Source organism: Baudoinia panamericana, assembly GCF_000338955.1.
Source record: "Baudoinia panamericana UAMH 10762 unplaced genomic scaffold BAUCOscaffold_2, whole genome shotgun sequence".
Lineage (NCBI taxonomy): Eukaryota > Fungi > Ascomycota > Dothideomycetes > Mycosphaerellales > Teratosphaeriaceae > Baudoinia > Baudoinia panamericana.
The window spans coordinates 1,770,211-1,782,739 of record NW_006911258.1 but is presented as its reverse complement, the minus strand read 5'-3'; the positions used below and the strand labels follow the sequence as shown (position 1 = coordinate 1,782,739).

The window sequence follows — 12,529 nt, the reverse complement described above, 5'->3', positions numbered from 1 at the left end:
CATTCTTCCAGCTGATCCAGACCTGACTGGCTCTGTTCCGTACCCCTTTCTCAGTCTGCTATGTCCGTACGAAGCGTTGGTGTTGTGAAGAAGTCATTTGATTTGGCCGACGAAGCGCTTCGGCAAAAATCGCCTCGCGTCCACCTCGCGTCAGTGATAACCCTTGCTGCAATACAGAAAGTCCAATCCACACTCGAGCGACTAATGACGGAGACATGTCGATGATAAGTTCTCCGCCAGGGCTGACAATGCTGCCGAGGCGTCTTGCCTGCAGATTCACCCTGGATGTTGCAACGATCGACGACCGCCAGTATGTCATGTAGATTATCCGACACTTACGGATAAACGCAAGAAGAAGGCCAGGTGGCTTCCTGTGGCGCTCGCCTGGGACTCATCCATCTTTAGATACAAGGTCAGCTACGTATCAACTGTCTCGCCGTTTCCCATCTTCCCTTGTGTTTGCACCGTTTTCGGCACAACTTTAAGCGAAAAGTCGACGTGCTTGGTGCCCTGGTGTATGCTCGACGAACTGAGGATATCAATGTCATCGCACACATAATCTGCAACGTTTCCTTCCGTAAGACCGCCCGAGACTTCGATGAGATAGCTGCCTCTACCCCACCGATCCTTTAGATTCTTGGAAGCCGTCCGCACCCCCTCGGGCGAGAAGTTATCGAGCATGACCACATCTGCTCCAGCTTTGATCGCAGCATCGGCTTCCTCCTCCGACTGACACTCAACTTCCACCTTTACCGCGAAGCCAGCTGCAGCTTTTGCAGCGGCGACGGCAGTGGGTATGCTGCCGCCGCAGGCCCAAATATGGTTGTCCTTCAGCATTGTCATGGCGCTCAGATCCTGTCTGTGTGGATCGCAACCGCCCACGAGCATACCATACTTCTCCACGAGCCTGAAACCAGGTGTGGTCTTACGTGTGCCGGCCAATGTGTTCTTGAAGCCTGCTCTGCGTAGCAACTGCAGCAGTGAATGTGACTTGGTTGCTATACCTGAACACCTCGCTAGTGTGTTCAGGGCGACGCGTTCGCCTAGCAGTACGCATCTTGTTGGTCCCCTAACAGTGGCGATATGCTGCTTCTTCTCCTTAGTTCCTACCTCTTCGCCTTCTTTGATATGCCACTCTACTGTGCAGTCAAGCTGTCGAAAGACTTCGTCAAAGAAGGGTACACCAGCAAGTATACCTGCACTTTTGGCTAGCAAGCGAGCTTCTGCAGGACTATCACCTACGACGAAGCCGCCGTAGTCGAAACTTGGGGTGTCCTCATCAAGCCAGGCCGTGACACTCCGTTTCCACGATGGTGGCAGGAGGTGCGCAGGGTTACCATGAGCTGGCGCGCCTTCTGAAATCGGCATATTAGCGACTGTCTGTAAAGCCGCCTTTGGGAAAATGCCTATCGCGACACACGAAAGCGTTGATGTATGAATGTCGCGTCGGTTGGATAGAAGAGCTTTAGGTCACAGTCATGAGGGCCGAGGATCTACCGAGCATGCAAGTGCATCCTATGTTGGCGGACAACACTCGCGACATCATGATATGATATGTAGCCTCTGTGGCATCCCTTATGTTGGATGTCAGCAATGACGATAAGATTCGGTTCCTATTTTCGCTATAAACCATATAGGGAAGAAGAACCTGAAAGCGACGCGGCGCGTAGCAGAAGCTCATGACATTCGTAGCACTATAGGCACAGGATAAAAGTATCCTGGCTCAGACAACGAACCGCCATGCTATTCGACGAGGGTTCTGGTTTGGTCTATTCAGAACGCCTAGGAAGCCCCTGTGATTGTTTGAGACGCTTTCTTCGATCAGCACCAGGCCAACATGGACGGCTTCGAACGCGGTCTCCACACGGTGCGCGCAAGCTGTATGATATGTCCACGACGCGCCTGCTTCTCAAGCTTGCAAATCTCGACGCCAGCTGCTTGGTTGGGGTACCACCTCACCTCCTAGATACACTGTGGACGCTGATTGAGCACGAAAAACGTGATAGTCTGGCTGTATGGAAGGTTTTCGCACAATCGGCCATCACGTCGCTCAAGGTGCGTACTCGCGAGGTGACTTACACCTGCACATCATGCCGGAACTTGGGAGGGCTGTTGAGCCTAGTGACGAGTCCACAAACCCACTGGATGACTGACATAACGCTGGACGGAAAGACTCTGGAACCGACAGATGTTGTCCTTCTAGCAGACTTACATAACGTGCGCCAGATCACAGTCAGAAGCTGGACGCCGTGCCTGGTTACCGACCGCATCCTACGCTCGTGGTCGGAAGCTGCAACCAACAGAGGTGCCTTCTCTATGCTGGAATGCCTGACTCTACGCACATGCCCTCGACGTCAATGTGAGGATCTCAGCACGTATGCCTTGGATCATCTGCACAGCTTCCCCAAGCTGGACGAGGTCTGCATTGAGACTTGCAACAACAAGCTATCGACCGGAGCAAAGGTTTGGGCCACATGCAATGGCTTCGTGCGGGAAAGTGACTTCGTCACGCGCGGAAGCACCAGCCACATTCCGGTGGTACATGTTAGAATTGGGCTGTCAGTCGTAATACACCGTAACAACCAGTTTAACAAGACGATTTTGAAAAAGTCATCGAACGATCGTCCTCCGACCAAACACAAGATAAGCTCAACGAATGACTACGCTCCCGAACGCAAATCTCGGAAGGTCACAAAGTCAAAGACGTTGGCAGAAACGCTTGCAGGGCTCGATGCACTTTAATTGCAGCAGTGACGATAAATGATTAGTGCTGTCCGCGTGGCGTGCTGAGTGATGGGGCAGCGAGAGATTTGATTAGCGTCCATAATCTCGACGTGTGCAAGCGGCCGTTCACATCATGCAAAGCTCATGCACCAGGGTATAGCACGCATGTTGCAAATGCACCAGGAGCTCAACCAAATCCTCCCTTGCATACCAATGATTCACAGCGCCCTTGTTCGGCGGAAACCGCACGGGCGAATGAGCCGTCACCCCAGAGACTCCACCCGAACCACGGGTCATACTGGGGTGATCGATCTCCAATGTCCGTAGCGTCCGCGCTATCTCGCTCTTCACATGTCGCGATGCACGGAGCGAACTCCTTCGCCGGTTGCTACAGACCGAGATCTGACTAGGATCTGGGCGGCCGCGGGCCCCTTGCCGTACCTGCAGACGCTTGTCCGGCTTCGTTTAGCGATCGGCCTTCGTGGTATCATTGATGGTTGTGCGGCCTACATGCGGATTATGGGCGTGTCGCAAGTGAGTCATGGTCTGCAATTCAATTGCGCAGAACTTACCTACGGGGAGGGACCATAGCGGCTTTGCAGAATGCATAGCGAAGCCCACCACTATCGCTACTGTACGAGTGCCGAAGCGGCGAGCAGAGGGCCGAGGCTTCTGGAGGCTCCAAAGCTGGACTTTTGATTGCAGAAATCGTCAATGCTGACCGACGAATGGGAGATCAGGAAATACAGACATGGAATGAGATGAATGGAGTAGAAACAGACCTGGAATAAAAGCAGATACGAACAGTTGTGATGTTGACACTCAAAGATCGTTCTTCATTTGGATTGTTTGAGCATGTGCTTAACTGCTGCGTTCAATGCAGGTTTCGCCTGGTTGAACTACACCTTTGCGAATCTATCATCATCCTCTTCATTGACGCCTCTTTCTGTGTCCATAACTTTCCGCTCTACGCCCAATAAGTCAAGCCTTACTCCTGGAAGCCATCCACTCCCATGCCGCTGTACAGACACTATGACTTAAGAAATGTTTTACATGCAGGCAGCGCCGTCAATGCCAATGACCTTGCCGTTGACCCACTCGCCATCCTGCGAGGCAAGGAAGCAGACAACGCGGGCAACATCGATAGGCTGACCGACGCGGTTGAGCGGGGACCAAGTGGCGGCGTACTATATCATAGTTAGCACAGTGAAGCGCGTAATGAGCGTTTAGCAATAACGTACCTCGTCGACCTGGTCGTCGGTGAGCTGAGCGCCGTTGGGGATGTACTCGCGGCACACGGCGTGGTACATGTCGGTCTTGATGCCACCTGGAGCAATGCAGTTGACAGTGATCTTCTTGTCACCGGCGTCGATGGCCATGCAACGGACGAAGGTCTCAATGGCACCCTTGGAGCCGGAGTAGACGGTGTGCTTGGGAACACCCTTGGCCTGGCCGGTGATGGAGCCCATGAGGATGATGCGGCCGCCGACAGACAGGTGCTTGTATGCCTCGCGAGCCACGAAGAACTGGCCACGGGTGTTGATGCGGAAGACGCGGTCCCACTCCTCCTCGGTGACATCCTTGAAGTGACCGAAGGAAACAACGCCGGAGTTGGAGCAGACGATGTCGAGCTGGCCGAAGTGCTCAACAGCCTGCTTCATCATGGCCGAGGTCTCCTCGACGTTGGCAACGTTGGCCTTGATGGCGATGGCCTCACCACCGTTCTTCTTGATCTCGTCCACAACCTTGTTGGCCATCTCGGCGGAGTTGGCATAGTTCACGACGACCTTGGCGCCGCGGCGGGCCATCTCGGTGGCCATGGTGGCACCCATGCCACGGCCTGAGCCAGTGACGAGGGCAACCTTGCCGTCAAGGCGGGAAGTCTCAACTGTTTGCGGGGCCATTGCGATTGATTGCTGTAGATGTGGGAAAGGATAGATGTTGTGGTTGTGTAGTTGCTGAGAAGTAGTAGATGGTTGAAAAAGCTCAGTGGGAAGCGGAGACGAGAACACGGCGAGCAAAGAGCGGTCTATATACGCTTACCATTGCGTCCACAGTGGGGAGCTCTGAGCAGATAGCTCCATGGCAACGATGGTTGTCCGAGGCCGCTCAATGCCCGTCATCACCCGCCGAGATACACTTTCAAGCCTCATGAAGCCTGCGAACCTCACGACCTGCCGCCGTGAAGTCGTGCAGTCCAAGGCGCTCTCGGCCTGTTGTCAAGGCCGAGCTGTGGTACCTGGCTCCTCAAAATTTGTATCAGAGGACCCTGAAAGGTGCCCCGGCCGCTGCCATGCACAAAATTAGACGCTGCTTATGCAGGACATCGCGCGGCTGAGAGCACGAAGTGAGCCGTGCACGCTGCTTTAGGGCAAGCGGGCAGGCACAGTGCCGACGGACTTGTGGGGGAAATCATGGAAAATGTACATCGTCTGCACATCCGGTCGGCCTTCACAAAGACATCGAAATGCGAGCAATGCTGAACTGAAGTCGAGCCTCAGGACGCGACAGTCACCGCCGTCGAAGTCATGTGAGCGAGCAAGATGGGTTTTCGTGTCGCTCAGGGGGACGGGTAGATAGAGTAGCTGTGGCGCCCCACGTACAGAGCGGTGTATGGATACAAGCTATCAATGCACTCAACAGCAGCAATACCTCCGACCTCCAGCGCTCGGCTCAACCGTCTAGGCCGAGACGCTCGTATATAGTACTGTACTTTCTGGCATGGACTGGCAGTGCGACAGCATCTCACGCTCACAATGCGAGGATTGACAGCAGTGTGACCTTTGAGGCGAGTTGATGTTTCCATCACCGCCATCACTTGGTCTGGTAGGTAGACTGCCACCAGCAGCATGAAGATTGTGCCCGCCTATCAACATAGCGGTGAAGATGCCAAGCAACTTTAAGCGCCTTTCCCTAGACTTCGAAAGCTGCCAATCCCACCGGTGAGAGTTACTCGAGTTTCCAACAGCATCCGACACCGGTTCTGAGTGTGGGCCAAGCTATAGCAACTATGGCACAAGCGTGAATGGCTCAGGAGACCACAGGTGTAGCGGTACAGGTAGTGGGAGCGGCTGTTTCAATCGGCCTCGTCTTTCAAGGCTCCCACGAACCCTCTGCCCAAGCGGTCTGTTTGTCTGCAAGCTCATGGTGCCCAGAGTGAAGTCGGTAGTCGTAAAGATATGGCAGGGGTTTTAAGAGTCCCGGTTTCGGCTCTCCGTCAGGCAAACGTAGTGCCTACCAGTTTGAGGCAGGCAACACGAATACCGGAGGCCGACGTTGCTGTCTCACGCTGAAACATGGAGAAACAAGGCTAGGATTGCCCGAAGCAGTCCTTGCGATCATGTGTAGCCGGCCGGCACGACGCCAGACTATCACCACGCTCAGAGGGGATCCGTCAGGCGGACATTGGTAGGGGCCGGTAGTGTAAGCGACGGAGACGACGGGAAAGCACAGATGATAAGTTGGTAAAGGACATAACAGTCTGTTCCCACTACAAGGTAGATCCATATACATTTGCTCTGTCGCAGCATCGCTGCATTACTTCAGACATTACCAAACGCGCTGTCGTCGGTCGTCGGCCGTTCAAAACGCATAACACTGTCCAGATGACGTCCAATTCATATCCAAGCTGCAAGAGCTGCGAGCTTTGAGCAGCAACCCTCTATCAGCCGGAGCTGTACCCCACCGAGACCGCGAAACTCCTCGCTCTTTGATCAAAATCCTCCCAAAAACCGTGGTATCAAAGAAGATAAGAAATCACCCCAATGTACGCAAGACATAGACATGTAAGAGAGAAGGTACACCCAGGCATGCCGGTCGTATTAGCGAAGATGGCCGCAGCTTGTTCGGTTTGAGCAGATCGAAGGCTGCTACACCAGCAGCGTCATTGGTCAGATGTGCGGGGGCTGCGATCGTGAGCGCGAGAGACTTCTTCGTGAAGACTGTACACTCTGCTCTGGAGAAGGAGATTTCACCGATCATCCCCTAGCAAGGCGCTCAAGCTTCGACCTAATGCCGTCGGAGAAGCGTGTCACCACGCCTTCATCGATGACTTCGAGGCAATGTTGCAGGATTGGAAAGGCCTGATCGATCGCCATCTGAGAGCCGTCTCGCTTGGTAACGCACGGCACACCTTCACGCTTCGTGAGGTATCGCACGATGAGTGGGTGATCCGCAGGGAGTGCGTCGATGGCGAATGATGGGCCAGGTACGGGGAACATGCCGTTACTGTTGGGCGTGATTGACTCGCGATGCAGAAGACTGTCGGTCCACAGAATGAGACCGGCACGATAGATCGCGCCGGCCCACCATGGCGGTCGGATACCGCGAGGCATCGAGCGGACGAGCCTAAACACCTGACCGCAGTGGAAGACGGCCTCCTCCACGTCGGAAATGCATCGTTTGTGGGCCCAGACAAGCTGCTGGTAAGTACCGTCAACGTTCTCTCGGCGAGCAAGACGCTCAATCTCCGGGAAGTTGGTAACGGCATTCAGGCTAATAAGATGGAAGACCACCAGGTTGGTTTGCATGATTGGGCACATTGGGTTGGCCTTGAGATACCGCTCTGCGAGATCATACCACCGTTGCAGCAGCGTTTGTACTTCCTCAAGCCGAGTACGGGTCGATGCAGCTGTCATCGCGCGAGGGCTCTTGTTGTTGCTGTTTCGGCTTGCCGGATCAGAGAAGCAGCTGAGTAGCTGACCGCACTGACAAACGAGGGACTGCAGAGGGTGCAGGAGTAGCCTGAGTTGCAAAGGTGTCATCTCAATGCCGAGTGGAATCATCTCATCATCTAAGAAGTGCCGGAAGAGGTCACGCAGTGATAGCGGCCGAGCGCCTGAGCCAACCGAGGAGTAACCACCAGAGAACTCATGCACTTGCTCGAAGATCGAAGACCATTCAGCAGCACTTTTAGCATGCCACAGGCGGTCAGCGTCAGGCATCGGGCTCGCGAACTCGGTGACTGAGAACAAAGGCGCGGTATCATGGAAGAGCGACATGTCCTGGTCTACCATAATCCATGAGTGGATCAACCGGCTTCGGCTTTCGTTCTGTATCCATTCGCTCCACAACTGGTCGGTGTTAGATCGTTGTTCTGGCGGAAGGGGTCCGATTGGGCGGTTCTCCAGTGCACCAGAGTGTCTCAACATGGCGAAATACATGCCTCGCTGGCCCATGGCAATGTCCATTTGCCATTTGTCGCCGCTCCATGCAGCTTGAACTGTAAACAGCAAGGCCGAGTGCAGCACGACTGGATCGCCGGACATGATGACGTTGCGCTCAATAAGATCGAAGAGCGATATGCGACATGCTTCTGTCAAGCCGCCCGTTAGTAGCTTGGACTCTTTCGATGGGATATTCATTGCGCCTTGCGCTATCATCATCAACACTAATAGACTCGCCGCTCGGTCGTTGTAGCAGTGCAAGAGCTCATTCGTGTCAAGGATTCCGCGCGACGTGAGTGGGTAATATCTCTCGAAGCAGTTCGCATACGAGCGCAGAAAGTACTCCAGCACACGCGCAGGCGGGAGCAGAACGAAGTTCGATCCACTGTGCGACGCTGGCGAACGCAGACCGCTCGGTGGTGATTGATGAGGGTTAACTTCACGATGGATCTCAAGAGCTTTATGCAGGAAGCTTTGCGTGATAGCGAGGAGCTTGTCGCGCGTGCTCTCGTGGAGTTGCATCACGGTCAACAACTCGCCGGCTGCGAAATCGGCTTCATCCCACTGCGGGCTCCAAGTACTCCAGCCGTCATGGTTGCGCAGTGTCTGCTCCAGCATCTCCAGGTTCAAGCGAGCAGTCTTGGGACAAGAAGTCGACGGAATTGTTGGCGTGCACCGGAAGACGGTCCAGGCATCCCGCGCTGCCATGATGGGTGCGATGTCTCCTTGCGACTCCACGAGCGGCGGTACCGAAGCCATCGACATATGTCTGCGTTGAGAATGGAACGCCGCTGCGGGTCCACTAAGTTCCATTTCCGAGAACTGACGCTCGACCTTGGGTGTTTCGATTGGGGTGATCATAGGCGGGACACCGTGATGTAGGTCTGACATGACTGGCAACATCGCGTCTCCCGAAGGAACAAAGGTCATGACATTAGAATCTGCAAACGGCATGTCGGGCTGCATTAGCAGGGTTGGCTGGATAATGCCATCGTATCCGATGGGCATCTGCATCTGGCTCCAATCGAGCATGAATCGAGGGCTCGAGCCATCGTCAGAGCCGTCGCCAGACTCGAATCGTGACAGTTGCGGTGGTGCCATACCACCAGGAGTCTGCATAGGCGGAGACAGCACAGGGAGAGCGACCGGCGTAGGGCCACTTGTTGGCTGCTCGATCATGGAAGCTGGCGGCCCATCAACCATTGGTGCCGCTGTTGGAGGTGTCTGCTTCTCTTCCGCGATCGTTGACATTCCGGTCTTTGGGCTCGCAGGTTTCAGTGGAGGAGGCTGTTGAGATGGGCTGTGGTTGGCTGCATGGCCACCATTTTGCGGACCCAGCTGTTCCGTGTACGGCGGGATAGCGACTGCGCCCTCAGGCGGTACTCCCATGCGAGCAGCATTCTTCGAGGATCGACGAGTCGGTCGCAAAGTGCATCGCAGATTTCTTCCCGCACAACGTGAGCATGGAAACTTCTTGTCGCACTTGGTCTTCGTCTTCGCGCAATTGCTGCACGCAATTGGTGTTCGACCTGCTGATTTCGGGATCATGCCATTGGCGGCCGGGATGGGCTCTTGGTTCTCATTTCGTCCATGAACAAGATAGTGTCGCTGCAGGAGATCACTGTCTCGGGTGTCAGCATGACACAACCTTGCGACGGTACTCGCCGACTCACCGTCTCGCAAAGGACATATGGCAGGTGAAGCATTTGAAGGGCTTGACATTAGTATCTGGCCAGGAAAGGTCAGCATGCTCCACCGGGCACAGAGGCAATCAACCACGGCTTACGCGTAAGGATATGCCTTTCTAGATGCTCGTCTCTTGTAAAAGACTGCCCACAGTACGTGCAAAACACCATGATGACTCTGGTATCGTGAGAGTATGTTCTCAACCGAGCAGAGCCAGACGGAGAGTTACCGCTGAAGCTGATGTTCAAACGAGCGGCTGGCTTTCACCAAGGTGGAGTCGATCGAGAGGTGACAAGGTCGGCGAAAGGCAATAGCATTAGTATGAATAAGACTGAGCTCGGGCGGAACGGAGACTGTATCTGACACGATGGGGAGAGATAGGCTGGAGCCTCGTCTCTCAGCTGCAGATCTTTCGAGGTTTCATGATCTGTCGACCTCGCAAAGGTATGCAAGTTCCACGGACGCCTCCCTGTACGAAGGGTACGCTTCCATGATGTGACTCCCTAGCGTGATGCCGTTCCACCAGCGTCCCGCACATGCGTGCACTCGGGCATTATTTTACAACTAGACTGAAGCTAGCAGATCGCGAACCCTGCCTCCTGCGAATGCACTAGCAGCCGGCTTGCCAGGAACCCCCTTGAATTCGCGATTTGCAGATCAGGGTTATAAATAAAGCGCCTCAGCCAGATAAGCGAATTCGGTTCGCTCCAGTCTCCTGTGGCGGCCAGCGCACCGTCCGCGTTCGCCAAGGTTTGGGCAACCAGATACGGGCAAGCGGGCAAAACTGCATCCCAATCCGGCTTATACAGAAGCCTAATGCAATGAATGGCGCGCCTGACGTGTGTGGTATCATTCGTACAGACGCAAACGTGCGTTCAGGCGTGATAAGACGCTGTGCCGCACCGTACAGTCCAATCTAATGTGGTTATCACAGTCAGTGGAGGGGTAGGTTGGGACATGTCTGCTCGACCGGGGCTGGAAGCGGCAGGCCGCGGACTGAAAGAACAATCCAACGGGCACGTTGTATGTACATGTACGTGTAAAGAGGCATGAATGGTTGAGCGTACAGTGTTCAGCCACACTGCAGTGCATCCTGCGTGTGGCTGGTCTCTTCCCGCTCATACCCGCTTCCACCCGTCCAAACTAGCCCGAGAAGGTCTGCATCTGCTCTGTATACCTAACTCGCTAGCTCCATGATACGATAATGAGAATTGTTCGTAATGGTAGATTGCTAAGCTGGGAGTTCAAGTCGTTGCGTGCCCGCCCGTTTCGCAAAGTCACAACGCTCCATCAGCGTTGGATGTTCTTCAGAAGCCTCGCTAAAGCCAAGCGACCAAGCACAAGCAGCCTCGTATAGTCGCAGGGATCGGCAGTAGTCCCAATACTACCCTACATATCTTCGTGCTCACCCGTCAGCACAACCTCTCTGACAGTTCTCGTCAGTTGCCTTGACCGCGCAGGAACTGTCCAGCTCTTCCCACATTCACCGAGCTGGCTGTGCCTCGCTAAAGGCAGACATGACATGGAGCCTCGCTATCTGACGCAGCGGTGGCTGCTGCAGAGCGCGATACCAGCCCCGTACCAAGATATCATCCCATCTTTGACTTTAATGGTTGCATGTTCTTACCCTTTCAACTCATAGACTGCACGATTACTCTGCAGGTGAAACCAGCCTTTGAGATTAAACCCATGCGCTCAGCGAAGCCAAATGCCTCCTGCTCGATGGGCGAAGAGTGGCTGCGAGCAAGTGTCCAGACGGAGCTGCGTTCCAGTCATTCGCGGGCGATGTGGCGTCAAGGTCATGATCAATCGACCGTCAGTGCTTCTCAGAGTGTAACCAGGCACAGACAGCTAAGCTTCGAAGCTGCATGCTTGACGAATCGATGAACTTTCCAAATCCTCCGGTTGGACTGGCTACAATCCGCGTAAACCAAGACTAATGCGGAGAGATCATTCTGGAGGCTGCGAGGCCAGGACATGGGAACTGACATGTGGGTATGGAGTGAGGTAGAGTGTGCGGGCCGGCACAAGCGCTTTCACATGACGCAGACGACATCCCATCAAATTCAACCGAGCCGGCGATCCAGAATGTGTTGAGACGCTGTCTGGTTCCACGCACATTGACTATGTTCAGGATGCGCAGTCATGCGAGCTGTGCTCTGATGCTCGCCGTCAGCATCCCCACCTCCATACGCCTCCGTATACCAAGGCTGGGCAATAGATACACCGGTTCCTTCCGCTCGGTCACAAACACATTCGGACATTGAGGCTTTATCTCATTGGCAGCTTCGCATGCAGGTAAGATGCTAGCCGTATTCGGCACGCTCAGTCATCAAGGCTGCGTTCATCTGCGGTAGTGAACCCCATCACCTCAGTGGCCGGCTTGCAGGTTTACGAGATGATGTTTCGAACCACATTTTCTGGATTGAATCTTTGTTCTCTGCTCCATATACTTTTCGGAACGCAACGGTAGATGGACCGATGCAACGATCCCGTCTACGTATAGCTCTCCGACCAGCTCTAGGACCGCCGTATTTGCCGCATACAGTTCGCCAAGCTGTATCTGGCTCGATAGTTCGGTCTACTTGACGGCATGCCATGGAAGGCCATTCGTAGTGCCAATGACTTGTGCCTGCCTCTGTGTAGTCCACACTGTGCGAATATTGAATGAACAGTGACGCCACGATGCCGCACCACTTTCATTTTGCTGCCGATGACTATTGAAGTACCGATAATTACGGCACAGAACTTGATTTACACAGTACGGCTTGGGTTCATGCGGCGCGGATCTGATGCTTGACATTATTTGCGGGATGTTCCAGGGGGGAAAGCATGTTTTCGCGAGCCTCATGCCTGCTGCCGTGCGCATATATTCGCGCCTACGGCACTAAGGGCATGCTTAGACGACTTCTATATCCCGCGCCCATATGCAGATGATGGCAATCGTCGTAGGC

At 54.4% G+C, this 12,529-nt stretch overlaps 7 protein-coding genes across 7 annotated transcripts; 2 read left to right on the top strand and 5 right to left on the bottom strand.

Moving 5' to 3' along the window:
- Window positions 1–216: 216 nt before the first annotated feature.
- Window positions 217–1,554, bottom strand: BAUCODRAFT_371024 (uncharacterized protein). The gene has a single exon (XM_007674556.1). It carries the CDS (start codon window positions 1,366–1,368, stop codon window positions 418–420), a length of 951 nt encoding a protein of 316 aa, XP_007672746.1. The 5' UTR covers window positions 1,369–1,554; the 3' UTR covers window positions 217–417.
- Window positions 1,555–1,673: 119 nt separating this feature from the next.
- Window positions 1,674–3,234, top strand: BAUCODRAFT_30718 (uncharacterized protein). The gene has a single exon (XM_007674555.1). The coding sequence runs from the start codon at window positions 1,741–1,743 to the stop codon at window positions 2,740–2,742; it is 1,002 nt and encodes a 333-aa protein (XP_007672745.1). The 5' UTR covers window positions 1,674–1,740; the 3' UTR covers window positions 2,743–3,234.
- Window positions 3,235–3,650: 416 nt separating this feature from the next.
- Window positions 3,651–4,869, bottom strand: BAUCODRAFT_30716 (uncharacterized protein). The gene is made up of 2 exons (XM_007674554.1): window positions 3,966–4,869; window positions 3,651–3,911 (listed from the first exon to the last, which is right to left on the bottom strand). Exons 1-2 carry the CDS (start codon window positions 4,626–4,628, stop codon window positions 3,774–3,776), a joined length of 801 nt encoding a protein of 266 aa, XP_007672744.1. The 5' UTR covers window positions 4,629–4,869; the 3' UTR covers window positions 3,651–3,773.
- A 536-nt stretch (window positions 4,870–5,405) lies between these two features.
- Window positions 5,406–5,600, bottom strand: BAUCODRAFT_119790 (uncharacterized protein; the record flags this gene model as incomplete). The annotated part of the gene is made up of 1 exon (XM_007674553.1): window positions 5,406–5,600. One exon carries the CDS (start codon window positions 5,598–5,600, stop codon window positions 5,406–5,408), a length of 195 nt encoding a protein of 64 aa, XP_007672743.1.
- Window positions 5,601–6,203: 603 nt separating this feature from the next.
- Window positions 6,204–9,868, bottom strand: BAUCODRAFT_154260 (uncharacterized protein). Its single transcript, XM_007674552.1, has 4 exons — window positions 9,805–9,868; window positions 9,676–9,752; window positions 9,563–9,617; window positions 6,204–9,510 (listed from the first exon to the last, which is right to left on the bottom strand). Exons 2-4 carry the CDS (start codon window positions 9,743–9,745, stop codon window positions 6,702–6,704), a joined length of 2,934 nt encoding a protein of 977 aa, XP_007672742.1. The 5' UTR covers window positions 9,746–9,752; window positions 9,805–9,868; the 3' UTR covers window positions 6,204–6,701.
- A 1,020-nt stretch (window positions 9,869–10,888) lies between these two features.
- Window positions 10,889–11,528, top strand: BAUCODRAFT_30711 (uncharacterized protein). The gene has a single exon (XM_007674551.1). It carries the CDS (start codon window positions 11,265–11,267, stop codon window positions 11,460–11,462), a length of 198 nt encoding a protein of 65 aa, XP_007672741.1. The 5' UTR covers window positions 10,889–11,264; the 3' UTR covers window positions 11,463–11,528.
- A 60-nt stretch (window positions 11,529–11,588) lies between these two features.
- BAUCODRAFT_30709 (uncharacterized protein) lies at window positions 11,589–11,987 on the bottom strand. The gene has a single exon (XM_007674550.1). The coding sequence runs from the start codon at window positions 11,837–11,839 to the stop codon at window positions 11,642–11,644; it is 198 nt and encodes a 65-aa protein (XP_007672740.1). The 5' UTR covers window positions 11,840–11,987; the 3' UTR covers window positions 11,589–11,641.
- Window positions 11,988–12,529: the final 542 nt, after the last annotated feature.

Coding starts and splice junctions, on each gene's coding strand:
- BAUCODRAFT_371024 (XM_007674556.1), bottom strand. CDS start 1,368: ATGCCGATTTCAGAAGGCGCGCCAGCTCATGGTAACCCTGCGCACCTC.
- BAUCODRAFT_30718 (XM_007674555.1), top strand. CDS start 1,741: ATGCTATTCGACGAGGGTTCTGGTTTGGTCTATTCAGAACGCCTAGGA.
- BAUCODRAFT_30716 (XM_007674554.1), bottom strand. CDS start 4,628: ATGGCCCCGCAAACAGTTGAGACTTCCCGCCTTGACGGCAAGGTTGCC. Junction 3,912..3,965: donor CCGACGACCAGGTCGACGAG/GTACGTTATTGC, acceptor ACTATGATATAG/TACGCCGCCACTTGGTCCCC.
- BAUCODRAFT_154260 (XM_007674552.1), bottom strand. CDS start 9,745: ATGGTGTTTTGCACGTACTGTGGGCAGTCTTTTACAAGAGACGAGCAT. Junction 9,618..9,675: donor AGAAAGGCATATCCTTACGC/GTAAGCCGTGGT, acceptor TTTCCTGGCCAG/ATACTAATGTCAAGCCCTTC. Junction 9,511..9,562: donor CATATGTCCTTTGCGAGACG/GTGAGTCGGCGA, acceptor CACCCGAGACAG/TGATCTCCTGCAGCGACACT.
- BAUCODRAFT_30711 (XM_007674551.1), top strand. CDS start 11,265: ATGCGCTCAGCGAAGCCAAATGCCTCCTGCTCGATGGGCGAAGAGTGG.
- BAUCODRAFT_30709 (XM_007674550.1), bottom strand. CDS start 11,839: ATGTCCGAATGTGTTTGTGACCGAGCGGAAGGAACCGGTGTATCTATT.